This window comes from Tachypleus tridentatus, chromosome 3 (genome assembly GCF_004210375.1).
Source record: "Tachypleus tridentatus isolate NWPU-2018 chromosome 3, ASM421037v1, whole genome shotgun sequence".
In the NCBI taxonomy this organism is placed as follows: Eukaryota; Metazoa; Arthropoda; class Merostomata; order Xiphosura; family Limulidae; genus Tachypleus; species Tachypleus tridentatus.
The window spans coordinates 118,035,526-118,063,247 of NC_134827.1; the positions used below are offsets into that span (position 1 = coordinate 118,035,526).

The 27,722-nt window shown below is 33.8% G+C and overlaps 1 protein-coding gene across 2 annotated transcripts in view; it reads right to left on the reverse strand.

Annotated features, from left to right (window-relative positions):
* Nucleotides 1-27,722, reverse strand: part of LOC143247856 (uncharacterized) — a 393,539-nt gene that overhangs the window by 14,539 nt on the left and 351,278 nt on the right. For both annotated transcript variants that reach the window (XM_076496404.1, XM_076496405.1), the window contains exons 2-3: nt 23,687-23,773; nt 18,236-18,401 (exon numbers count right to left, since the gene is read on the reverse strand). In XM_076496404.1, coding sequence (XP_076352519.1) covers nt 18,236-18,401; nt 23,687-23,713 — 193 coding nt within the window. In that variant the 5' untranslated portion in view covers nt 23,714-23,773. The remainder of the gene's footprint in view (nt 1-18,235; nt 18,402-23,686; nt 23,774-27,722) is intronic.

Consider the following 27,722-nt stretch of genomic DNA (forward strand, 5'->3'; position numbering starts at 1 on the left):
AGGGTTATATTGACTATAATGAGAGTTAGTTAGGGTTATATTGACTATAATGAGATTAAGGTAGGGATATTTTGACTATAATGAGGTTAAGTTAGGTTATCTTGATTATAAAGGTTATCTTATGATGGTAATGAAAATATGTTATTTGACTGTTGAGGTTAAGTTGAACTATAATAATGAGGATAAGTTAGGGTTATCTTGACTATAATGAGGATAAGTTAGGGTTATCTTGACTATAATGAGGTTAGGGTTATCTTGACTATAAAAGAGGTGAAGTTAGGGTTATCTTGACTATAAAGAGGTTACGTTAGGGTTATATTGACTATAAAGAGGTTAAGTAAAATTATATTGACTATAATGAGATAAGACTTAGGGTTATATATGACTACAATGAGGTTAAGATAGGGTTATATTGACTATAAAGAGGTTAAGTAAGGGTTATATTGACTATAATGAGGATAAGTCAGGGTTATCTTGACTATAATGAGGATAAGTTACAGTTATATTGACTATAAAGAGGTTAAGTAAGGGTTGACTATAATGAGAGTTAGTTAGGGTTATATTGACTATAATGAGATTAAGCTAGGGATATTTTGACTATAATGAGGTTAAGTTAGGTTATCTTGATTATAAAGGGGTTAAGTTAGGGTTATGTTGGCTATAATGAGATTAAGTTACTGTTATTTTGACTGTAATGAGGTTAAGTTAAGGCTATCTTGACTATAATGAGGATAAGTCAGCGTTATCTTGACTATAATGAGGATAAGTTAGGGTTATCTTGACTATAATGAGGATAAGTTAGGGTTATATTGACTATAAAGAGATTAAGTTAGAATTATATTAACTACAATGAGGTTAAGTTAGGGTTATATTGACTATAAAGAGGTTAAGTTAGGGTTATATTGACTATAATGAGAGTTAGGGTTATATTGACTATAAAGGGTTAAGTTAGGGGTTATATTGACTATAATGAGGATAAGTTAGGGTTATATTGACTATGAAGAGGTTAAGTAAGGGTTATATTGACTATAATGAGAGTTAATTAGGGTTATATTGACTACAATGAGGTTAAGTTAGGGTTATATTGACTATAAAGAGGTTAAGTAAGGGTTATCTTGACTATAATGAGGATAAGTTAGGGTTATATTGACTATAAAGAGGTTAACTTAGAATTATATTGACTACAATGAGGTTAAGTTAGGGTTATATTGACTATAAAGAAGTTAAGTTAGGGTTATATTGACTATAATGAGGATAAGTTAGGGTTATATTGACTATGAAGAGGTTAAGTAAGGGTTATATTGACTATAATGAGAGTTAATTAGGGTTATATTGACTATAATGAGATTAAGGTAGGGATATTTTGACTATAATGAGGTTAAGTTAGGTTATCTTGATTATAATGAGGATAAGTCAGCGTTATCTTGACTATAATGAGGATAAGTTAGGGTTATCTTGACTATAATGAGGATAAGTTAGGGTTATATTGACTATAAAGAGATTAAGTTAGAATTATATTAACTACAATGAGGTTAAGTTAGGGTTATATTGACTATAAAGAGGTTAACTTAGAATTATATTGACTACAATGAGGTTAAGTTAGGGTTATATTGACTATAATGAGAGTTAGTTAGGGTTATATTGACTATAATGAGATTAAGGTAGGGATATTTTGACTATAATGAGGTTAAGTTAGGTTATCTTGATTATAATGAAAATATGTCAGCGTTATCTTGACTATAATGAGGATAAGTTAGGGTTATATTGACTATAAAGAGGTTAACTTAGAATTATATTGACTACAATGAGGTTACGTTAGGGTTATATTGACTATAAAGAGGTTAAGTAAAAATTATATTGACTATGAGAGTAAGTTAGGGTTATATTGACTACAATGAGGTTAAGTTAGGGTTATATTGACTATGAAGAGGTTAAATAAGGGTTATCTTGGCTATAATGAGGATAAGTTAGGGTTATATTGACTATAAAGAGGTTAAGTAAGGGTTATCTTGATTATAAAGGGGTTAAGTTAGGGTTATGTTGGCTATAATGAGATTAAGTTACTGTTATTTTGACTGTAATGAGGTTAAGTTAAGGCTATCTTGACTATAATGAGGATAAGTCAGCGTTATCTTGACTATAATGAGGATAAGTTAGGGTTATCTTGACTATAATGAGGATAAGTCAGGGTTATGTTGACTATAAAGAGATTAAGTTAGAATTATATTCACTACAATGAGGTTAACTTAGAATTATATTGACTACAATGAGGTTAAGTTAGGGTTATATTGACTATAAAGAGGTTAAGTAAGGGTTATATTGACTATGAGAGTAAGTTAGAGTTATATTGACTACAATGAGGATAAGTTAGGGTTATATTGACTATAAAGAGGTTAAGTTAGGGTTATATTGACTATAATGAGAGTTAGTTAGGGTTATATTGACTATAATGAGATTAAGGTAGGGATATCTTGACTATAATGAGGATAAGTCAGCGTTATCTTGACTATAATGAGGATAAGTTAGGGTTATCTTGACTATAATGAGGTGAAGTTAGGGTTATCTTGACTATAAAGAGGTGAAGTTAGGGTTATATTGACTATAAAGAGGTTAAGTAAAGATTATATTGACTGTAATGAGATTAAGTTAGGGATATTTTGACTATAAAAAGGTTAAGTTAAAAATATATTGAGTACAATGAGGTTAAGATAGGGTTATATTGACTATAAAGGCGTTCAGTAAAGGTTATCTTGACTATAATGAAAGTAAGTTAGGGTTATCTTGACTATAATGAGATTAAGGTAGGGATATTTTGACTATAATGAGGTTAAGTTAGGTTATCTTGATTATAAAGGGGTTAAGTTAGGGTTATGTTGGTTATAATGAGATTAAGTTACTGTTATTTTGACTGTAATGAGGTTAAGTTAGGGCTATCTTGACTATAATGAGGATAAGTCAGCGTTATCTTGACTATAATGAGGATAAGTTAGGGTTATCTTGACTATAATGAGGATAAGTTAGGGTTATATTGACTATAAAGAGATTAAGTTAGAATTATATTAACTACAATGAGGTTAAGCTAGGGTTATATTGACTATAAAGAGGTTAACTTAGAATTATATTGACTACAATGAGGTTAAGTTAGGGTTATATTGACTATAAAGAAGTTAAGTTAGGGTTATATTGACTATAAAGAGGTTAAGTAAGAGTTATATTGACTATGAGGGTAAGTTAGGGTTATATAGACTACAATGAGGTTAAGTTAGGGTTATATTGACTATAAAGAGGTTAAGTAAGGGTTATCTTGACTATAATGAGGATAAGTTAGGGTTATATTGACTATGAAGAGGTTAAGTAAGGGTTATATTGACTATAATGAGAGTTAGTTAGGGTTATATTGACTATAATGAGATTAAGGTAGGGATATTTTGACTATAATGAGGTTAAGTTAGGTTGTCTTGATTATAATGAGGATAAGTCAGCGTTATCTTGACTATAATGAGGATAAGTTAGGGTTATCTTGACTATAATGAGGATAAGTTAGGGTTATATTGACTATAAAGAGGTTAACTTAGAATTATATTGACTACAATGAGGTTAAGTTAGGGTTATATTGACTATAAAGAGGTTAAGTAAAAATTATATTGACTATGAGTTAAGTTAGAATTATATTGACTACAATGAGGTTAAGTTAGGGTTATATTGACTATAAAGAGGTTAAATAAGGGTTATCTTGACTATAATGAGGATAAGTTAGGGTTATATTGACTATAAGAGGTTAAGTAAGGGTTATCTTGACTATAATGAGAGTTAATTAGGGTTATATTGACTATAATGAGATTAAGAGGGATATTTTGACTATAATGAGGTTAGGGTTATATTATAAAGGGGTGACTATAAATGAGATTAAGTTACTGTTATTTTGACTTAATGAGGTTAAGTTAAGGCTATTTTGACTATAATGAGGATAAGTCAGCGTTATCTTGACTATAATGAGGATAAGTTAGGGTTATCTTGACTATAATGAGGATAAGTTAGGGTTATGTTGACTATAAAGAGATTAAGTTAGAATTATATTCACTACAATGAGGTTAACTTAGAGACAACAATGAGGTTAAGTTAGGGTTATATTGACTATAAAGAGGTTAAGTAAGGGTTATATTGACTATGAGAGTAAGTTAGAGTTATATTGACTACAATGAGGATAAGTTAGGGTTATATTGACTATAAAGAGGTTAAGTTAGGGTTATCTTGACTATAATGAGGTGAAGGGTTATCTTGACTATAAAGAGGTGAAGTTAGGGTTATATTGACTATAAAGACATTATATTGACTGAATGAGATAAGTTAGGGATATTTTGACTATAAAAGGTTAAGTTAAAAATATATTGAACAATGAGGTTAAGATAGGGTTATATTGACTATAAAGGTTATATCTTGACTATAATGAAAGTAAGTTAGGGTTATCTTGACTATAATGAGATTATAGGGATTGACTATAATGAGGTTAAGTTAGGTTATCTTGATTATTTTGGGTTATGTTGGTTATAATGAGATTAAGTTACTGTTATTTTGACTTAATGAGGTTAAGTTAGGGCTATCTTGACTATAATGAGGATAAGTCAGCGTTATCTTGACTATAATGAGGATAAGTTAGGGTTATCTTGACTATAATGAGGATAAGTTAGGGTTATATTGACTATAAAGAGATTAAGAATTATATTAACTACAATGAGGTTATTATATTGACTATAAAGAGGTTAACTTAGAATTATATTGACTACAATGAGGTTAAGTTAGGGTTATATTGACTATAAAGAAGTTAAGTTAGGGTTATATTGACTATAAAGAGGTTAAGTAAGAGTTATATTGACTATGAGGGTATTAGGGTATATAGACTACAATGAGGTTAAGTTAGGGTTATATTGACTATAAAGAGGTTAAGTAAGGGTTATCTTGACTATAATGAGGATAAGTTAGGGTTATATTGACTATAAAGAGGTTAACTTAGAATTATATTGACTACAATGAGGTTATTATTGACTATAAAGAGTTAAGTTAGGGTTAGACTATAAAGAGGTTAAGTTATATTGACTATGAGGGTAAGTTAGGGTTATATAGACTACAATGAGGTTAAGTTAGGGTTATATTGACTATAAAGAGGTTAAGTTAGGTTATCTTGATTATAATGTTATCTTGAAGAGAGGTTATAATGAGAGATAAATTATATTGACAGCTATAATGAGGTTATCTTGACTATCTTGACTATGAGGATAAGTTAGGGTTATCTTGACTATAATGAGGATAAGTTAGGGTTATATTGACTATAAAGAGATTAAGTTAGAATTATATTAACTACAATGAGGTTAAGTTAGGGTTATATTGACTATAAAGAGGTTAACTTAGAATTATATTGACTACAATGAGGTTAAGTTAGGGTTATATTGACTATAAAGAGGTTAAGTTAGGGTTATATTGACTATAATGAGAGTTAGTTAGGGTTATATTGACTATAATGAGATTAAGGTAGGGATATTTTGACTATAATGAGGTTAAGTTAGGTTATCTTGATTATAATGAAAATATGTCAGCGTTATCTTGACTATAATGAGGATAAGTTAGGGTTATCTTGACTATAATGAGGATAAGTTAGGGTTATATTGACTATAAAGAGATTAAGTTAGAATTATATTCACTACAATGAGGTTAAGTTAGGGTTATATTGACTATAAAGAGGTTAAGTAAGGGTTATATTGACTATAATGAGGATAAGTCAGAGTTATCTTGACTATAATGAGGATTTAGGGTTATATTGACTATAAAAGAGGTTAAGTAAGGGTTATATTGACTATAATGAGAGTTAGTTAGGGTTATATTGACTATAATGAGATTAAGGTAGGGATATTTTGACTATAATGAGGTTAAGTAAGGTTATCTTGATTATAATGAAAATATGTCAGCGTTATCTTGACTATAATGAGGTTAAGTAAGGGTTATATTGACTATAATGAGAGTTAGTTAGGGTTATATTGACTATATAGAGGTTAACGTTAGGGTTATATTGACTATAAAGAGGTTAAGTAAAAATTATATTGACTATGAGAGTAAGTTAGGGTTATATTGACTACAATGAGGTTAAGTTAGGGTTATATTGACTATAAAGAGGTTAAATAAGGGTTATCTTGGCTATAATGAGGATAAGTTAGGGTTATATTGACTATAAAGAGGTTAAGTAAGGGTTATCTTGACTATAATGAGAGTTAGTTACGGTTATATTGACTATAATGAGATTAAGCTAGGGATATTTTGACTATAATGAGGTTAAGTTAGGTTATCTTGATTATAAAGGGGTTAAGTTAGGGTTATGTTGGCTATAATGAGATTAAGTTACTGTTATTTTGACTGTAATGAGGTTAAGTTAAGGCTATCTTGACTATAATGAGGATAAGTCAGCGTTATCTTGACTATAATGAGGATAAGTTAGGGTTATCTTGACTATAATGAGGATAAGTTAGGGTTATGTTGACTATAAAGAGATTAAGTTAGAATTATATTCACTACAATGAGGTTAAGCTAGGTTATATTGACTATAAAGAGGTTAAGTTAGGGTTATATTGACTATAATGAGGTTAAGTTAGGGTTATATTGACTATAAAGAAGTTAAGTTAGGGTTATATTGACTATAAAGAGGTTAAGTAAGAGTTATATTGACTATGAGGGTAAGTTAGGGTTATATTGACTATAAAGAGGTTAAGTAAGGGTTATCTTGACTATAATGAGGATAAGTTAGGGTTATATTGACTATAAAGAGGTAAAGTAAGAGTTATATTGACTATGAGAGTAAGTTAGGGTTATATTGACTACAATGAGGTTAAGTTAGGGTTATATTGACTATAAAGAGGTTAAGTAAGGGTTATCTTGACTATAATGAGGATAAGTTAGGGTTATATTGACTATAAAGAGGTTAAGTAAGGGTTATATTGACTATAATGAGAGTTAAGTTAGGGTTATATTGACTATAATGAGATTAAGGTAGGGATATTTTGACTATAATGAGGTTAAGTTAGGTTGTCTTGATTATAATGAGGATAAGTCAGCGTTATCTTGACTATAATGAGGATAAGTTAGGGTTATCTTGACTATAATGAGGATAAGTTAGGGTTATATTGACTATAAAGAGGTTAACTTAGAATTATATTGACTACAATGAGGTTAAGTTAGGGTTATATTGACTATAAAGAGGTTAAGTAAAAATTATATTGACTATGAGAGTAAGTTAGGGTTATATTGACTACAATGAGGTTAAGTTAGGGTTATATTGACTATAAAGAGGTTAAATAAGGGTTATCTTGGCTATAATGAGGATAAGTTAGGGTTATATTGACTATAAAGAGGTTAAGTTAGGGTTATATTGACTATAATGAGGAGTAAGTTAGGGTTATATTGACTATAATGAGATTAAGTTAGGGATATTTTGACTATAATGAGGTTAAGTTAGGTTATCTTGATTATAAAGGGGTTAAGTTAGGGTTATATTGACTATAATGAGATTAAGTTACTGTTATTTTGACTGTAATGAGGTTAAGTTAAGGCTATTTTGACTATAATGAGGATAAGTCAGCGTTATCTTGACTATAATGAGGATAAGTTAGGGTTATATTGACTATAAAGAGGTTAAGTTAGGATTATATTGACTATAAAGAGATTAAGTTAGGGATATATTGACTATAAAAAGGTTAAGTTAAAATTATATTGACAACAATGAGGTTAAGATAGGGTTATATTGACTATAAAGAGGTTAAGTAAGGGTTATATTGACTATAATGAAAGTAAGTTAGGGTTATATTGACTATAATGAGGATAAGGTAGGGATATTGACTATAATGAGGTTAAGTTAGGGTTATCTTGACTATAATGAGAGTTAGTTAGGGTTATATTGACTATAATGAGATTAAGTTACTGTTATTTTGACTATAATGAGGTTAAGTTAGCGTTATCTTGACTATAATGAGGATAAGTTAGGTTATCTTGACTATAATGAGGATAAGTTAGGGTTATCTTGACTATAAAGAGGTAAGTTAGGGTTATATTGACTATAAAGAGGTTAAGTAAAGATTATATTGACTACAATGAGATTAAGTTAGGGATATTTTGACTATAAAGAGGTTAAGTTAAAATATATTGACTACAATGAGGTTAAGTTAGGGTTATATTGACTATAAAGGCGTTCAGTAAAGGTTATCTTGACTATAATGAAAGTAAGTTAGGGTTATCTTGACTATAGAGATTAAGTTAGGGATATATTGACTATAATGAGGTTAAGTTAGGGTTATATTGATTATAAAGAGATTAAGGTAGGGATATTTTGACTATAATGAGATTAAGTTACTGTTATTTTGACTTAATGAGGTTAAGTTAGGTTGTCTTGATTATAATGAGGATAAGTCAGCGTTATCTTGACTATAATGAGGATAAGTTAGGGTTATCTTGACTATAATGAGGAGAAGTTAGGGTTATGTTGACTATAAAGAGATTAAGTTAGAAGTATATTAACTACAATGAGGTTAAGTTAGGGTTATATTGACTATAAAGAGGTTAAGTAAGGGTTATCTTGACTATAATGAGGATAAGTTAGGGTTATATTGACTATAAGAGGTTAAGTAAGGGTTATATTGACTATAAAGAGGTTAATTAGGGTTATATTGACTATAAGGAGTTAAGGTAGGGATATTTTGACTATAATGAGGTTAAGTTAGGGTTATCTTGATTATAATGAGGATAAGTCAGCGTTATCTTGACTATAATGAGGATAAGTTAGGGTTATCTTGACTATAATGAGGAGAAGTTAGGGTTATGTTGACTATAAAGAGATTAAGTTAGAATTATATTCACTAGAATGAGGTTAAGTTAGGGTTATATTGACTATAAAGAGAGTTAATTAGGGTTATATTGACTATAATGAGATTAAGTTACTGTTATTTTGACTGTAATGAGGTTAAGTTAAGGCTATCTTGACTATAATGAGGATAAGTCAACGTTATCTTGACTATAATGAGGATAAGTTAGGGTTATATTGACTATGAAGAGGTTAAGTAAGGGTTATATTGACTATAATGAGAGTTAATTAGGGTTATATTGACTATAATGAGATTAAGTTACTGTTATTTTGACTGTAATGAGGTTAAGTTAAGGCTATCTTGACTATAATGAGGATAAGTCAACGTTATCTTGACTATAATGAGGATAAGTTAGGGTTATCTTGACTATAATGAGGATAAGTTAGGGTTATGTTGACTATAAAGAGATTAAGTTAGAATTATATTCACTACAATGAGGTTAAGTTAGGGTTATATTGACTATAAAGAGGTTACGTAAGGGTTATATTGACTATAAAGAGGTTAACTTAGAATTATATTGACTACAATGAGGTTAAGTTAGGGTTATATTGACTATAAAGAAGTTAAGTTAGGGTTATATTGACTATAAAGAGGTTAAGTAAGAGTTATATTGACTATGAGAGTAAGTTAGGGTTATATAGACTACAATGAGGTTAAGTTAGGGTTATATTGACTATAAAGAGGTTAAGTAAGGGTTATCTTGACTATAATGAGGATAAGTTAGGGTTATATTGACTATAAAGAGGTTAACTTGGAATTATATTGACTACAATGAGGTTAAGTTAGGGTTATATAGACTATAAAGAAGTTACGTTAGGGTTATATTGACTATAAAGAGGTTAAGTAAGGGTTATCTTGACTATAATGAGGATAAGTTAGGGTTATATTAACTATGAAGTGGTTAAGTAAGGGTTATATTGACTATAATGAGAGTTAATTAGGGTTATATTGACTATAATGAGATTAAGGTAGGGATATTTTGACTATAATGAGGTTAAGTTAGGTTATCTTGATTATAATGAGGATAAGTCAGCGTTATCTTGACTATAATGAGGATAAGTTAGGGTCATCTTGACTATAATGAGGATAAGTTAGGGTTATATTGACTATAAAGAGATTAAGTTAGAATTATATTAACTACAATGAGGTTAAGTTAGGGTTATATTGACTATAAAGAGGTTAACTTAGAATTATATTGACTACAATGAGGTTAAGTTAGGGTTATATTGAGTATAAAGAGGTTAAGTTAGGGTTATATTGTCTATAATGAGAGTTAGGGTTATATTGACTATAATGAGATTAAGGTAGGGATATGTTGACTATAATGAGGTTAAGTTAGGTTATCTTGATTATAATGAAAATATGTCAGCGTTATCTTGACTATAATGAGGATAAGTTAGGGTTATCTTGACTATAATGAGGATAAGTTAGGGTTATATTGACTATAAAGAGATTAAGTTAGAATTATATTAACTACAATGAGGTTAAGTTAGGGTTATATTGACTATATAGAGGTTAACTTAGAATTATATTGACTACAATGAGGTTAAGTTAGGTTATCTTGATTATAATGAAAATATGTCAGCGTTATCTTGACTATAATGAGGATAAGTTAGGGTTATATTGACTATAAAGAGATTAAGTTAGAATTATATTAACTACAATGAGGTTAAGTTAGGGTTATATTGACTATAAAGAGGTTAACTTAGAATTATATTGACTACAATGAGGTTAAGTTAGGGTTATATTGACTATAAAGAGGTTAAATAAGGGTTATATTGACTATAAAGAGGTTAAGTAAAAAATTATATTGACTATGGGTAAGTTAGGGTTATATTGACTACAATGAGGTTAAGTTAGGGTTATATTGACTATAGGGTTAAATAAGGGTTATCTTGGCTATAATGAGGATAAGTTAGGGTTATATTGACTATAAAGAGGTTAAGTAAGGGTTATCTTGACTATAATGAGAGTTAGTTATGGTTATATTGACTATAATGAGATTAAGCTAGGGATATTTTGACTATAATGAGGTTAAGTTAGGTTATCTTGATTATAAAGGGGTTAAGTTATGGTTATGTTGGCTATAATGAGATTAAGTTACTGTTATTTTGACTGTAATGAGGTTAAGTTAGGGCTATCTTGACTATAATGAGGATAAGTCAGCGTTATCTTGACTATAATGAGGATAAGTTGGGGTTATCTTGACTATAATGAGGATAAGTTAGGGTTATGTTGACTGTAATGAGGGTAAGTTAGGGTTATGTTGACTATAAAGAGATTAAGTTAGAATTATATTTACTACAATGAGGTTAAGTTAGGTTATATTGACTATAAAGAGGTTAAGTAAAAATTATATTGACTAAGAGAGTAATTTAGGGTTATATTGACTACAATGAGGTTAAGTTAGGGTTATATTGACTATAAAGAGGTTAAATAAGGGTTATCTTGACTATGAGAGTAAGTTAGGGTTATCTTGACTATAATGAGATTAAGGTAGGGATATTTTGACTATAATGAGGTTAAGTTAGGTTATCTTGATTATAAAGGGGTTAAGTTAGGGTTATGTTGGTTATAATGAGATTAAGTTACTGTTATTTTGAAACATTTAGTAACTCTGTATCCTGTGTTGACTGTAGAAACATTTAGTAACTCTGTACCCTGTCTTGACTGTAGAAACATTTAGTAACTCTGTGTCCTGTCTCGACTGTAGAAACATTTAGTAACTCTGTGTCCTGTCTCGACTGTAGAAACATTTAGTAACTCTGTGTCCTGTCTGGACTGTAGTATCATTTAGTAACTCTGTGTCCTGTCTCGACTGTAGAAACATTTAGTAACTCTGTACCCTGTCTCGACTGTAGAAACATTTAGTAACTCTGTGTCCTGTCTGGACTGTAGTATCATTTAGTAACTCTGACTGTAGTAACTCATTTAGTAACTCTGTGTCCTGTCTCCCTGTCTCGACTGTAGAAACATTTAGTAACTCTGTAGTAACTCTGTGTCCTGTCTCGACTGTAGAAACATTTAGTAACTCTGTGTCCTGTCTCGACTGTAGAAACATTTAGTAACTCTGTGTCCTGTCTCTACTATGGAAACATTTAGTAACTCTGTGTCCTGTCTCGACTGTAGTAACTCTGTGCCCTTCTCGACTGTAGAAACATTTAGTAACTCTGTGTCCTGTCTCTACTTTAGTAACTGTACCCTGACTCTGTGTCCTGTCTCGACTGTAGAAACATTTAGTAACTCTGTGTCCTGTCTCGACTGTAGAAACATTTAGTAACTCTGTGTCCTGTCTCGACTGTAGAAACATTTAGTAACTCTGTATCCTGTCTCGACTGTAGAAACATTTAGTAACTCTGTACCCTGTCTCGACTGTAGAAACATCTAGTAACTCTGTACTGTAGAAACATTTAGTAACTCTGTACCCTGTCTCGACTGTTTCGACTGTAGAAACATTTAGTAACTGTGTCCTGTCTCGACTGTCCTGTCTCGACTGTAGAAACATTTAGTAACTCTGTATCCTGTCTCGACTGTAGAAACATTTAGTAACTCTGTACCCTGTCTCGACTGTAGAAACATTTAGTAACTCTGTACCCTGTCTCGACTGTAGAAACATTTAGTAACTCTGTGTCCTGTCTCGACTGTAGAAACATTTAGTAACTCTGTGTCCTGTCTCGACTGTAGAAACATTTAGTATCTCTGTGTCCTGTCTCGACTGTAGAAACATCTAGTAACTCTGTGTCCTGTCTCGACTGTAGAAACATTTAGTAACTCTGTGTCCTGCCTCGACTGTAGAAACATTTAGTGGCTCTGTGTCCTGTCTCGACTGTAGAAACATCTAGTAACTCTGTGTCCTGTCTCTACTGTACAAACTAAAGAATAGTTAGTGTACTTCCTTATAAGTTAAGTAATTATAAGTAATTAAAAGACCATACATTTCTATTTCATAAACTGGACTGTCTTGTAATATGGCGTCTTCTCATGTCCTTCTTCACAGTGAATATTTAATTCCAAAATGGCAGGGTAAAAAACAATTCTTACAATTCACGAACTGATTAATTATGCAGAGAACTTAAATATGTATATCATTCGACCCGGTACACCCACGCTCCGTGACAGACGTCTCGCGGGGAGTTCTATATGGAATGATTCTTATTTGTTAGCCCGACAAACTGTTAACACAGCTAGAGGGCTAAGTTTCTTGAGGGCGTGATATGTTTTGGCATAACATGTGGATACAAGAAAAGTGGACGTTTGTGTCTCAACATATTTCAACACAACCACACCAACCTGGAACTGTTACACTCACGGAACATAACCAGAACACAACCACACCAACCTGGAACTGATACACTCACGGAACATAACCAGAACACAACCACACCAAACTGGAACTGTTACACTCACGGAACATAACCAGAACACAACCACACCAACCTGGAACTGATATATATACACTCACGGAACACAACCAGAACACAACCACACCAACCTGGAACTGATACACTCACGGAACACAACCAGAACACAACCACACCAACCAGGAACTGATACACTCACGGAACATAACCAGAACACAACCACACCAACCTGGAACTGATACACTCACGGAACACAACCACACCAACCAGGAACTGATACACTCACGGAACATAACCAGAACACAACCACACCAACCTGGAACTGTTACACTCACGGAACATAACCAGAACACAACCACACCAACCAGGAACTGATACACTCACGGAACATAACCAGAACACAACCACACCAACCTGAAACTGTTACACTCACGGAACATAACCAGAACACAACCACACCAACCTGGTATTGTTACACTCACGGAACATAACCAGAACACAACCACACCAACCTGGAACTGATACACTCACGGAACATAACCAGAACACAACCACACCAACCTGGAACTGTTACACTCACGGAACATAACCAGAACACAACCACACCAACCTGGTATTGTTACACTCACGGAACATAACTAGAACACAACCACACCAACCTGGAAATAATATACTCACGGAACATAACCAGAACACAACCACACCAACCTGGAACTGATACACTCACGGAACATAACCAGTCAGTGACGACAAAAATTGTATAAGTACGTCATGACATCAAATATAATAGAACAAGTATGTAAAAAATAACAGGTACGTCATGACATCAAATATAACAAATACACTTTCGTCTCAATAAGCCCCCAAGTGACTCAGCGGTATGTCTGCGGGCTTACAACGCTAAAAACCGAGTTTCGATACATGTGGTGGGTAGAACACACATCACCCATTGTGTAGCTTTATGTTTAATTAAAAACAACAACAACAACGCTTACGTAAACAGTATCTTAATCATACCACTATACTGGTGATGTCTATATAAACAGTATCTTAATCATACCACTATACTGGTGATGTCTATATAAACAGTATCTTAATCATACCACTATACTGGTGATGTCTATCTAAACAGTATTATATCATACCACTATACTGGTGATGTCTATATAAACAGTATCTTAATCATACCACTATACTGGTGATGTCTATATAAACAGTATCTTAATCATACCACTATACTGGTGATGTCTATATAAACAGTATCTTAATCATACCACTATACTGGTGATGTCTATATAAACAGTATCTTAATCATACCACTATACTGGTGATGTCTATATAAACAGTATCTTAATCATACCACTATACTGGTGATGTTTATATAAACAGTATCTTAATCATACCACTATACTGGTGTTGTCTATATAAACAGTATCTTAATCATACCACTATACTGGTAATGTCTATATAAACAGTATCTTAATCATACCACTATACTGGTAATGTCTATATAAACAGTATCTTAATCATACCACTATACTGGTGATGTCTATATAAACAGTATCTTAATCATACCACTATACTGGTGATGTCTATATAAACAGTATCTTAATCATACCACTATACTGGTGATGTCTATATAAACAGTATCTTAATCATACCACTATACTGGTGATGTCTATATAAACAGTATCTTAATCATACCACTATACTGGTGGTGTCTATATAAACAGTATCTTAATCATACCACTATACTGGTGATGTCTATATAAACAGTATCTTAATCATACCACTATACTGGTGATGTCTATATAAACAGTATCTTAATCATACCACTATACTGGTGATGTCTATATAAACAGTATCTTAATCATACCACTATACCGGTGATGTCTATATAAACAGTATCTTAATCATACCACTATACCGGTGATGTCTATATAAACAGTATCTTAATCATACCACTATACCGGTGATGTCTATATAAACAGTATCTTAATCATACCACTATACCGGTGATGTCTATATAAACAGTATCTTAATCATACCACTATACTGGTGGTGTCTATATAAACAGTATCTTATTCATACCACTATACTGGTGATGTCTATATAAACAGTATCTTAATCATACCACTATACTGGTGATGTCTATATAAACAGTATCTTAATCATACCACTACTCTGGTGATGTCTATATAAACAGTATCTTAATCATACCACTATACTGGTGATGTCTATATAAACAGTATCTTAATCATACCACTATACTGGTGATGTCTATATAAACAGTATCTTAATCATACCACTATACTGGTGATGTCTATATAAACAGTATCTTAATCATACCACTATACTGGTGATGTCTATATAAACAGTATCTTAATCATACCACTATACTGGTGATGTCTATATAAACAGTATCTTAATCATACCACTATACTGGTGATGTCTATATAAACAGTATCTTAATCATACCACTATACTGGTGATGTCTATATAAACAGTATCTTAATCATACCACTATACCGGTGATGTCTATATAAACAGTATCTTAATCATACCACTATACCGGTGATGTCTATATAAACAGTATCTTAATCATACCACTATACTGGTGATGTCTATATAAACAGTATCTTAATCATACCACTATACTGGTGATGTCTATATAAACGGTATCTTAATCATACCACTATACCGGTGATGTCTATATAAACAGTATCTTAATCATACCACTATACTGGTGATGTCTATATAAACAGTATCTTAATCATACCACTATACTGGTGATGTCTATATAAACAGTATCTTAATCATACCACTATACTGGTGATGTCTATATAAACAGTATCTTAATCATACCACTATACCGGTGATGTCTATATAAACAGTATCTTAATCATACCACTATACTGGTGATGTCTATATAAACAGTATCTTAATCATACCACTATACTGGTGATGTCTATATAAACAGTATCACAAGAATGGTGTTTTGTTATTATAAATTACCTCTATTAAGTACGAACGAATGCTATAATAATAGCAGACGTTACTCACTGCTATAAAACATACAGCTGGTAGTAACAGTACACGTTACTCACTGCTATAAAACATACAGCTGGTAGTAACAGTACACGTTACTCACTGCTATAAAACATACAGCTGGTAGTAACAGTACACGTTACTCACTGCTATAAAACATACAGCTGGTAGTAACAGTACACGTTACTCACTGTCATAAGACATACACCTGGTAGTAACAGTTCACGTTACTCAATGCCATAAGACATTCAGCTGGTTGTAACAGTACACGTTACTCACTGTCATAAGACATTCAGCTGGTAGTAACAGTACACGTTACTCAATGCCATAAGACATTCAGCTGGTATTTACAGTACACGTTACTCAATGTCGTAAGACATACACCTGGTAGTAACAGTACACGTTACTCAATGCCATAAGACATTCAGCTGGTTGTAACAGTACACGTTACTCACTGTCATAAGACATTCAGCTGGTAGTAACAGTACACGTTACTCAATGCCATAAGACATTCAGCTGGTATTTACAGTACACGTTACTCAATGTCATAAGACATACAGCTGGTAGTAACAGTACACGTTACTCACTGTCATAAGACATACAGCTGGTAGTAACCGTACACGTTACTCAGTGTCACTCGTCCAGTGAGTTGCTGTCACGTAGTAATGTGTTGATAGTTAACCAGACCTTCTTACTAAAATTAATAACCGCTGATAAGCAAACCTCGACGATTGATCTACAAAAAGTCGTTGTATCGATTGTAACAGTTTCCTTAGTTGTTTATACACGTGGTGCAAAGTGTGATTAGATTATGTTATGTACAAGACACTTGAAGGTTAATAGAAATATTTGAGCCTTTGAGGTGACAAGATTTGAATATTACAACCACAGCGATGTTACAGAAGCTCGTGCTGCTCTATTACCTGTAATTACATTTGTATTACTCTCACATATCCATATTAACTGTAACGGAAGATAAGTTTTTTCCCCCCTCCTTAGCTGCTCAGCGATAAGTCTGAAGATTTATAACAGTAAACATCAGCATTATACTCCTGGTGGCTACAGCACAGAGAACCTATTATGTATATTTGTGATTAACAACAAACACATAGCAGACCAGGGGCTTTTCTGCATTAAAAGAAGTGTCCGAAAGTCGATCCTGTGGGAGGTGTTCTGTCCACGCAGAAGGACGCCATATTTCCCTTTCTTTAGGATTAATTCAGTAATAAAATAAAATATATTGAGTTCTTAGCTATTCCAAAGTTTGCGGCTACTGTTACAAGGAAATCAGCGCAGGTCCCGAAATATAGTTGTCGATTGAAGAGCATTATCACGGATTAACATGAACTGACTAACAGAATATTTGGTGGGATGAACAGTTTGGGTTAGGCTATCCGTTTATTAAGTGCCCGAAAAGAAAATCCGACCTCACCCAAAGGATTACAAGAGTTCTGGTGGCTTCACGCCCTTCTCGTGCACTCTCTCACGTGACCGGAGCAAAGAAGACGGGGAACCGCCCAGTGGCTTACCGTACTTAATTCTAATAAACAACATTCGTAGAACAGCCAAACCCTACGGTTGACACGAACGAGGCAAAAACCAAAAGTTTATGTTCAAAGATGAGACGATAACAACAAAAACACGAGAGTTACTTTAAGTAGGTTGTCGACCCCTCACAGCAAGTTTATATTTCTAGCTAACATTTCCTAATACTATGCCATTGTATCTAAGATTGTTACCACGTGTTATAATACCATATATGATCCCAGCTTCTGTAATTAGGTGTGAAAACAATATACAAAAATTACCAGGTGCTGTCGTAACACCGTACATAAACTAGCTGTGTAACAAACAAATTATAATACGTTCTGTGATACCAGTGTTTCACTCTACGTTCGGTAAAACTCACTAGGATAATTGACAACTTACCACCTCTATTCATCCTTAAGTCAATTAGGTTTGGACTTTCTGCGGGAGATGGTGGTGACATCTGTCTGCGACCCAGTTCAGGTGATATTGATAAGGTCGGCGAAGATGACCGGCTTTTATTAATAGACAGGTCCACTGGCTCCATTTGAATAGGTGGGCACTCGGCCTGGACAATAATATAAACAAAATGTACACTCTTATATACACACCTGTAATAATGAAATACACTGAATGTTAACAGTCGTACACACAAACCTTTAATAATGAAGTACACTGAATGTTAACAGTCGTACACACAAATCTTTGATAATAAAATACACTGAATGTTAACAGTCGTACACACAAACCTTTGATAATAAAATACACTGAATGTTAACAGTCGTACACACAAACCTTTGATAATAAAATACACTGAATGTTAACAGTCGTACATACAAACCTTTGATAATAAAATACACTGAATGTTAACAGTCGTACATACAAACCATTGGTAATAAAATACACTGATTGTTAACAGTCGTACACACAAACCTTTGATAATAAAATACACTGATTGTTAACAGTCACACACTGTGTATTTATCCAACCTTTGATATCATACATATATGCCAAAGCAACAATTGAACGAGTCTTAAATAACATATATGCTAATACAGCGGCATGTTATCAGATATACAAACCGTGGCGCTACAGGCGACATGAGTTTGGTTCTCGACTATTCTATAAAGGTTTGTCTAGTTTATATTTACTTCAGAACAATTATTCCCGATAAGTCACGTTACAATTACTTAAGGATAATTACCCTAACTAGTTCATATGAGAGTATTCTGCACAAGTTGTTTATTCTTTCTGAAGATATGTTTATGTGAGGATATTTTATATCAAATCTTTGTACTTGTTATACACCACTTTATGGGAGGGTATTATATATATTAAGTCAGTTATTCTTATTAGATACGAGGCTATGTGAAGATACGTAATAAAAATTCAGTTATTTTGAACTTTAAATAAATATTCTACATAAATGTTTGGTTCATAAGAAGTGTTTACATGTTCAGTTCCACATGGACCGTGTTACAAACAACGGACAAACGCACAGGTGACAAGTTCCGGTTATTTAAACGCTACATTTGAAAGCAAGATAAGGTTTGTTCGTTTGTTTTGAATTTCGCGTAAAGCTACACGAGGGATATCTGCGATAGCCGTCTCTAATTTAGCAGCGTAAGACTAGAGAGAAGGCAGCTAGTCATCACCACCCACCGCCAACTCTTGGGCTACTCTTTTACCAAAGAATAGAGGTATTGACCGTCACATTATAACGCCTCCACAGCTGAAAGGGCAAGCATGTTTGGTGCGACAGGGATCCGATCCCGTGACCCTCATATTACAAGTCGAAAACCTTAACCCATCTGACCAGGCCGAGCCAGCAAGACCAGAAGGTTGTGACATGATTCGTGTCCTGTTCTTTTTTGTTATTTATAGGTGGCTATTTTAAGAAACAGAGGAAGTCCAAAAGTATTAGATGGTATTGTTACATTTGTTTGATAAATAAAAATGACACTTTCTCCGCTTTCGTCTGGAACTGAGTACAGGAATCATTGACAAGTAACTTATTAGTTAATCACATTAATGAAATGTACTATTGCAATCGTGTTTTGTTGTTACTGTTTTCTGACGCCATATGTTACGTTAAGTATTCGTAAGATGCGATTTTCAGACAGAAATTGTTTGTTTGTTAAATTTCTGTAAAGTTATTAGAGGGTTATCTACACGTTAGTCGTCCTGAATTAAGAAGTGACGGACTAGAGAGAAAACAACCAGTTAACACCACTCACTAATTCTAATCGAACACTAGGATAAATTGTCACATTATAATGTCCCGATCACTGTAAAGACGAGCATCTTCGGCGACGGAATTCGAACTCGCGATCCAATGGTTAAGAGTCGAGGCTGAAACTGCACGTTCCGATAGTGACTGCTTTCCGGCGGATTACAGCGAACTTCTCCTCCGATAGTACAACGGAAGTTAGCTACCACATGTTCCGTGTCTTTGACATTATAAATATACGTGTTACGCACCATTTAACAGGCCTTAGTAGTCCGTATATTAGAATATCGAAGAAAGTTTCTATTCTGGCTCGGCCAACGTTTGTCACTACCTACTAAAAATGTGTTACACAACACTGCGAAGACCTTTGTTTGTCACTACTCACTAAAAATGTGTTACACAACACTGCGAAGACCTTTGTTTGTTACTACCTACTAAAAATGTGTTACACAACACTGCGAAGACCTTTGTTTGTCACTACCTACTAAAAATGTGTTACACAACACTGCGAAGACCTTTGTTTGTTACTACCTACTACAAATGTGTTAGACAACACTGCCAAGACCTCTGTTTGTTTTATAGCTATTAAAAATGTGTTAGACAACACTGCTAAGACCTTTGTTTGTTTTATAGCTATTAAAAATGTGTTAAGACAACACTGCCAAGACCTCTGTTTGTTACTACCTATTAAAAATGTGTTAGACAACACTGCCAAGACCTCTGTTTGTTACTACCTATTAAAAATGTGTTAGACAACACTGCCAAGACCTTTGTTTGTTACCACCTATTAAAAATGTGTTAGACAACACTGCCAAGACCTCTGTTTGTTACCACCTATTAAAAATGTGTTAGACAACACTGCCAAGACCTTTGTTTGTTACCACCTATTAAAAATGTGTTAGACAACACTGCCAAGACCTCTGTTTGTTACTACCTATTAAAAATGTGTTAGACAACACTGCCAAGACCTTTGTTTGTTACCACCTATTAAAAATGTGTTAGACAACACTGCCAAGACCTTTGTTTGTTACCACCTATTAAAAATGTGTTAGACAACACTGCCAAGACCTTTGTTTGTTACCACCTATTAAAAATGTGTTAGACAACACTGCCAAGACCTTTGTTTGTTACCACCTATTAAAAATGTGTTAGACAACACTGCCAAGACCTCTGTTTGTTACCACCTATTAAAAATGTGTTAGACAACACTGCCAAGACCTTTGTTTGTTACCACCTATTAAAAATGTGTTAGACAACACTGCCAAGACCTTTGTTTGTTACCACCTATTAAAAATGTGTTAGACAACACTGCCAAGACCTCTGTTTGTTACCACCTATTAAAAATGTGTTAGACAACACTGCCAAGACCTTTGTTTGTTACCACCTATTAAAAATGTGTTAGACAACACTGCCAAGACCTCTGTTTGTTACTACCTATTAAAAATGTGTTAGACAACACTGCCAAGACCTTTGTTTGTTACCACCTATTAAAAATGTGTTAGACAACACTGCCAAGACCTCTGTTTGTTACCACCTATTAAAAATGTGTTAGACAACACTGCCAAGACCTTTGTTTGTTACCACCTATTAAAAATGTGTTAGACAACACTGCCAAGACCTCTGTTTGTTACCACCTATTAAAAATGTGTTAGACAACACTGCCAAGACCTTTGTTTGTTACCACCTATTAAAAATGTGTTAGACAACACTGCCAAGACCTTTGTTTGTTACCACCTATTAAAAATGTGTTAGACAACACTGCCAAGACCTCTGTTTGTTACCACCTATTAAAAATGTGTTAGACAACACTGCTAAGACCTTTGTTTGTTACCACCTATTAAAATGTGTTTAGACAACACTGCCAAGACCTCTGTTTGTTACTACCTATTAAAATGTGTTAGACAACACTGCTAAGACCTTTGTTTGTTACCACCTATTAAAATGTGTTAGACAACACTGCCAAGACCTCTGTTTGTTACCACCTATTAAAAATGTGTTAGACAACACTGCCAAGACCTTTGTTTGTTACCACCTATTAAAATGTGTTGACAACACTGCCAAGACCTCTGTTTGTTACCACCTATTAAAAATGTGTTAGACAACACTGCCAAGACCTCTGTTTGTTACCACCTATTAAAAATGTGTTAGACAACACTGCCAAGACCTTTGTTTGTTACCACCTATTAAAAATGTGTTAGACAACACTGCCAAGACCTCTGTTTGTTACTACCTATTAAAAATGTGTTAGACAACACTGCCAAGACCTCTGTTTGTTACTACCTATTAAAAATGTGTTAGACAACACTGCCAAGACCTTTGTTTGTTACCACCTATTAAAAATGTGTTAGACAACACTGCCAAGACCTCTGTTTGTTACTACCTATTAAAAATGTGTTAGACAACACTGCCAAGACCTTTGTTTGTTAGTACTTACAGAGTAAGACAAATGAATCTATATATCTTTGCATTACCACCGTGGTTATTGAAACTCGATTTTTTAACGTCATAGAGTAAAAGGTCCTAGGCTCATCACTGAACCACCAGGGGTTTGGCAACAAGACAAGTCAAATGTGACCGTTTACTATTTGTCTGTTCGTGTCTTACAATACAGTAACATTTACTATCGAGAATTTAATTAAATGTTCAATGAAAATGTTCCTTTTATCCAAACTTTTATAAAGACTTTCGTTTATACTAATTTTTACTATTCAGTTAAAACTAAAATCTAAAATACTTTCTTAATGCGGTCGAATAAAAGAAAATAAAGTTTCGTTACACCAAAATAATAAACTCAGCACTAAATACATGTTTACGTTAATGTCCAAATCATTATGAAGCATAGAAAACATCAGTCTAACCAATTGTTAATGCTAATACTGTCAATAGAGGGCGCTTTCTGTAAGTAGATCAAAAGAAACCGTTCTTGATCGAGGTAGTTTGGTAAATCGTGATTGGCAAATGCTCATTGTAACTAAATTAAATACGCTTGGAAACACTGCTGCTAGCCAGGGTTCCATAATTATGTCCTACTTATGATCCGTGTGATGACACGGATACTGAAACAGAAGTACCTTGAAGTTACAACTGATTGTTTTGTCAATAGTTAAACATGCTGTCCGATAATGGGCGTATCCAACTCTAATTCTGCAGAATATTGGACACAAATCAAAGTAAAACGTTCTGCTTTTTTGTACATTGAAAACATACCAATTAAAGCAACGAAGAACTTAGTTTATTTATGGTCGTCAGTAATGTTTTTAATACACATATAATCTACTATTTCTGAGTGTTAATTGAAACGAAGAAGGTCCTAATATAACCCACGGTAACTTCTTTTAAAGACATAAAAAAGTTCGAAGTGTCAATTATCGTGGCTTTACCAAAATCTTAAAACCTGGTGTGATGATAACTTCTGAAACGGAAACTTGTAAATTTGCCTTCTCAAATTATTAATATAATACCACAAGAGATATATTTTTAAATAACAAAGTCTTACTCTATAAACTGACCAACGATCTTAAACTGCATGACTTGAGGAACTTATATCGTTTTCTGTAAGCCTAGTTGATGGACCTAACTTTGTATAAAATTTTAACAAAAAACAAAATGAAAACGACACCTACCTCTTTGGAGTTCATCATCTGATGCATACAATGTGGGTCTAAGTTCACCTCAGACCCCGGAGTGATAATTAGAGTTACGCCCTCACGCTGAAAAGGAAAGAACAAGACCTTTAGCACCCAGTTTTAATAACGGTCATACTACACCCACTTTCACTACAAAACCTTTAAAAAGCAAGCAACAAATTATCCAATCAATAATGTAAAATGAAACTCTACTATTAAATTGACAGCATTTTATTGTGTTATAGGTGCTAAGTACAGCCTGGTGTTAGATAAGTATTATTGTATTACAATACACAAGATGTTGAGGAGACTCCAAGTAAGATAAGCTTCGTTCTTTGAAAACTTCCACGATCAGTCTTGTCCACTGTTTACTACACGTGTAAATACAACACTTTAATATTAACACTTCAATCTGTTATTTTCTACACGTGTAAATACAACACTTTAATATTAACACTTCAATCTGTTATTTTCTACACGTAAATACAACACTTTAATAACGATTACGTGCGGGGTGAATATTATATGTCTGACATTATTTCGTTTTCTGCTGTTACCTTACCCAGTCGTTTCATGTTTAGTCATTTTAAATAAGCTACAATGTACCATTAACACTTTCACGTTTGATTCCGCTTAGCTTTAGGCCTAATACAGGATGTAACTTGAAATATTAATTACAACCTTCTACAGGTATCAATTTAATTTAAAGAAAATATTGAAACGTTACAAGTTATTTTCCTCACGTCTGAACAAGTGTTCGTAGCTTTGTAACTACTACAATTAAATACAAAAATGAATCTAGATAAAATGGTAGTGTACTGTCAGCGGTTACACGTTAAGTCTAAGTGGTGAAGTGTCTGTAACTATTACAATTAAATACAAGAATGAATGTAGAATGGTAGTGTACTGTCAGCTGTTACATGTTAAGCCTAAGTGGTGAAGTGTCTGTAACTAGCACTGTTAAATACAAGGATGAATGTAGAATGGTAGTGTACTGTCAGCTTTTTCACGTTAAGCCTAAGTGGTGAAGTGTCTGTAACTATTACAATTAAATACAAGGATGAATGTAAAATGGTAGTGTACTGTCAGCGGTTACACGTTAAGCCTAAGTGGTGAAGTGTCTGTAACTATCACTGTTAAATACAAAAAAAAATGAATCTAGATAAAATGGTAGTGTACTTGTCAGCTGTTACACGTTGCCCAAGTGGTGAAGTGTCTGTAACCAGCACTGTTAAATACAAGGATGAATGTAGAATGGTAGTGTACCGTCAGCTGTTAACGTTAAGCCTAGAGTGGTGAAGTGTCTGTAACTAGCACTGTTAAATACAAGGATGAATGTAGAATGGTAGTGTACTGTCAGCTGTTACACGTTAAGCCTAAGTGGTGAAGTGTCTGTAACTAGCACTGTTAAATACAAGGATGAATGTAGAATGGTAGTGTACTGTCAGCTGTTACACGTTAAGCCTAAGTGGTGAAGTGTCTGTAACTATTACAATTAAATACAAGGATGAATGTAGAATGGTAGTGTACTGTCAGCGGTTACACGTTAAGCCTAAGTGGTGAAGTGTCTGTAACTAGCACTGTTAAATACAAAAATGAATCTAGATAAAATGGTAGTGTACTGTCAGCTGTTACACGTTAAGCCTAAGTGGTGAAGTGTCTGTAACTAGCACTGTTAAATACAAGGATGAATGTAGAATGGTAGTGTACTGTCAGCTGTTACACGTTAAGCCTAAGTGGTGAAGTGTCTGTAACTGGCACTGTTAAATACAAGGATGAATGTAGAATTATAGTGTATTGACGACTGTTATACGTTAAGCATAAATTGTGACGTAAACTCTAAGCTAGAAAAAGTAAACAAACTTTGAGAATGGCGTAGAGAGACATCGCGTATGTGTTTTGATTTGTGTGATAAATTGTATTGTAACTGTAGAATACGGGAGACATCAACTCACGCATTTGAACATCAATATGGTGAGAAACACCTAGTGAAGGGAGGGTGTAGTTAGCCCGTCGCTTTGGATAGGAACTAAGATGAAAATTATTTTGCTTTATTAGTTATTTTAAATTTCGGCAATGAAAGTGTTCCATCCTGTCACAGGTACACCTCTATCTGGCGTCATGAAACAAACGACATAACCAAATACGGCCTTCACCGAATTGAGGTATTTTTTTCGAGATAATGAATGCTTTTTACTATAGAGACTCTGAGAAGACACCACTATCGACACCAGGGAAACCAAACCACGCCTCGTACAGTAATTCAGTACGTACAATTTTCACATTTCACTGCACGTGAATGGTATGACGCACGATCGGTCGTTACGGACGCTGCTACCAATCCGTAAATCGTCACGTGGCTTGCGTCCTAGTAGCAGGTCATGTCTTCGGTGCAGCACACTATTAAAGAAATTCTTGGCGCAAGAACTATAAACACACACAAATCAATAAAACGCGTGTTAAACTTTTTCTAGGATGTACTTTGTATCATCACTGAACCTTAAAGTGTCAGTAACAGACAATACAATACATACTCCAGTGAATAATTGAAGATACAGAGTAGTGCCACACAGACGTTACCTTTCAAAAAATCTTTACGTTTTGTTATGGAATCATCACCAGCTAGCAGTTAAAACATTGAATAAAGTACCACCGTGAGATGGATCTTACAATAGTGGATAAAGTATCACCGCGAGATGGATCTTACAATGGTGATATAAAGTACCACCGTGAGATGGATCTTACAATAGTGGATAAAGTATCACCGTGAGATGGATCTTACAATGGTGATATAAAGTACTACCGTGAGATGGATCTTACAATAGTGGATAAAGTACCACCGCGAGATGGATCTTACAATAGTGGATAAAGTACCACCGCGAGATGGATCTTACAATGGTGATATAAAGTACCACCGCGAGATGGATATTAAAGCACTCCTCAAAGTACCAGTGCCAGATGAATGTTAAAATATTGGATAAAGTATCACCGCCAGATGGATATTACAAAAGTAGATTAAGTATATGTGTGTTGTCTTATAGCAAAGCCACATCGGGCTATCTGTTGATTCCACCAAAGGGAATCGAACCCCTGATTTTAGCGTTGTAAATCCGTAGCCTATACTAGCGGGGGTAAATTAAGTATCATTTCAATATACATTTCAACAGAAACAAGTGAAAACAGAGTAAAGTGTAAAACGGAAAGAACCATCACTGGATACAGAACGATAACATATTGTACGTTATCCATTGAATTATGACAAGTTACATTAACATATACAACCATAACTGTTCAGTGCCATCTAAAACCAGCAAACGCAAACATAAATTCAATGGTTTTCTAATATCACTTGAAATCAAATAAATATTGAGCTTTTATAAACAATTCGTTTCTAACATGATATAAATAAAGGTCAATAGTGTTGCAATGACCAAACTGACACACGAAACCGTCACGTGACAGGGAGAGCACGTAATGCCCCAGGTCAGGGCAAGCGGCAGCACTTGTAATGAATGGAATGATAAACCCCCACGTGTAAGTTATATCGCCAGCTGTCTTGTAGCCACCCACCACCACCCCCAAATACCTAAAATACATCAAGTAGACCTTGTGGTGACCAAGCCTTCATTGTCCGGTGAGCACATACAGCCAGCACGTGATTTTATGTGCGAGTACATATATATATATATATATTAAAACTAAGAAAACGAATGATTAAATCGTTGACTCGTCCCTGACTCTCAACCCCAGGTACGAGTCCAGCTTTATGTTTATATTGTATTTCTTTGCGTCATAATAAACACTGCGCCATTTTCAACCTATGGTCAAAGGAAGATTTCAACCGGCAAACCAGCCAACACAATAAAGTACAGAGCCCCTTAGCAGCTGGCCTACCCTCCCCCGACATCTGTCGTGCCGTCTAGACGCTCCCTACCCAAGGGAACGCGTGGGGTGGAGTCGATCCACCCTTTTGTTTAAGGTTTCGTAGCGACAGCTGCTGTCGGGAACAAATTTGGCTTCAAGATCTAGTTCT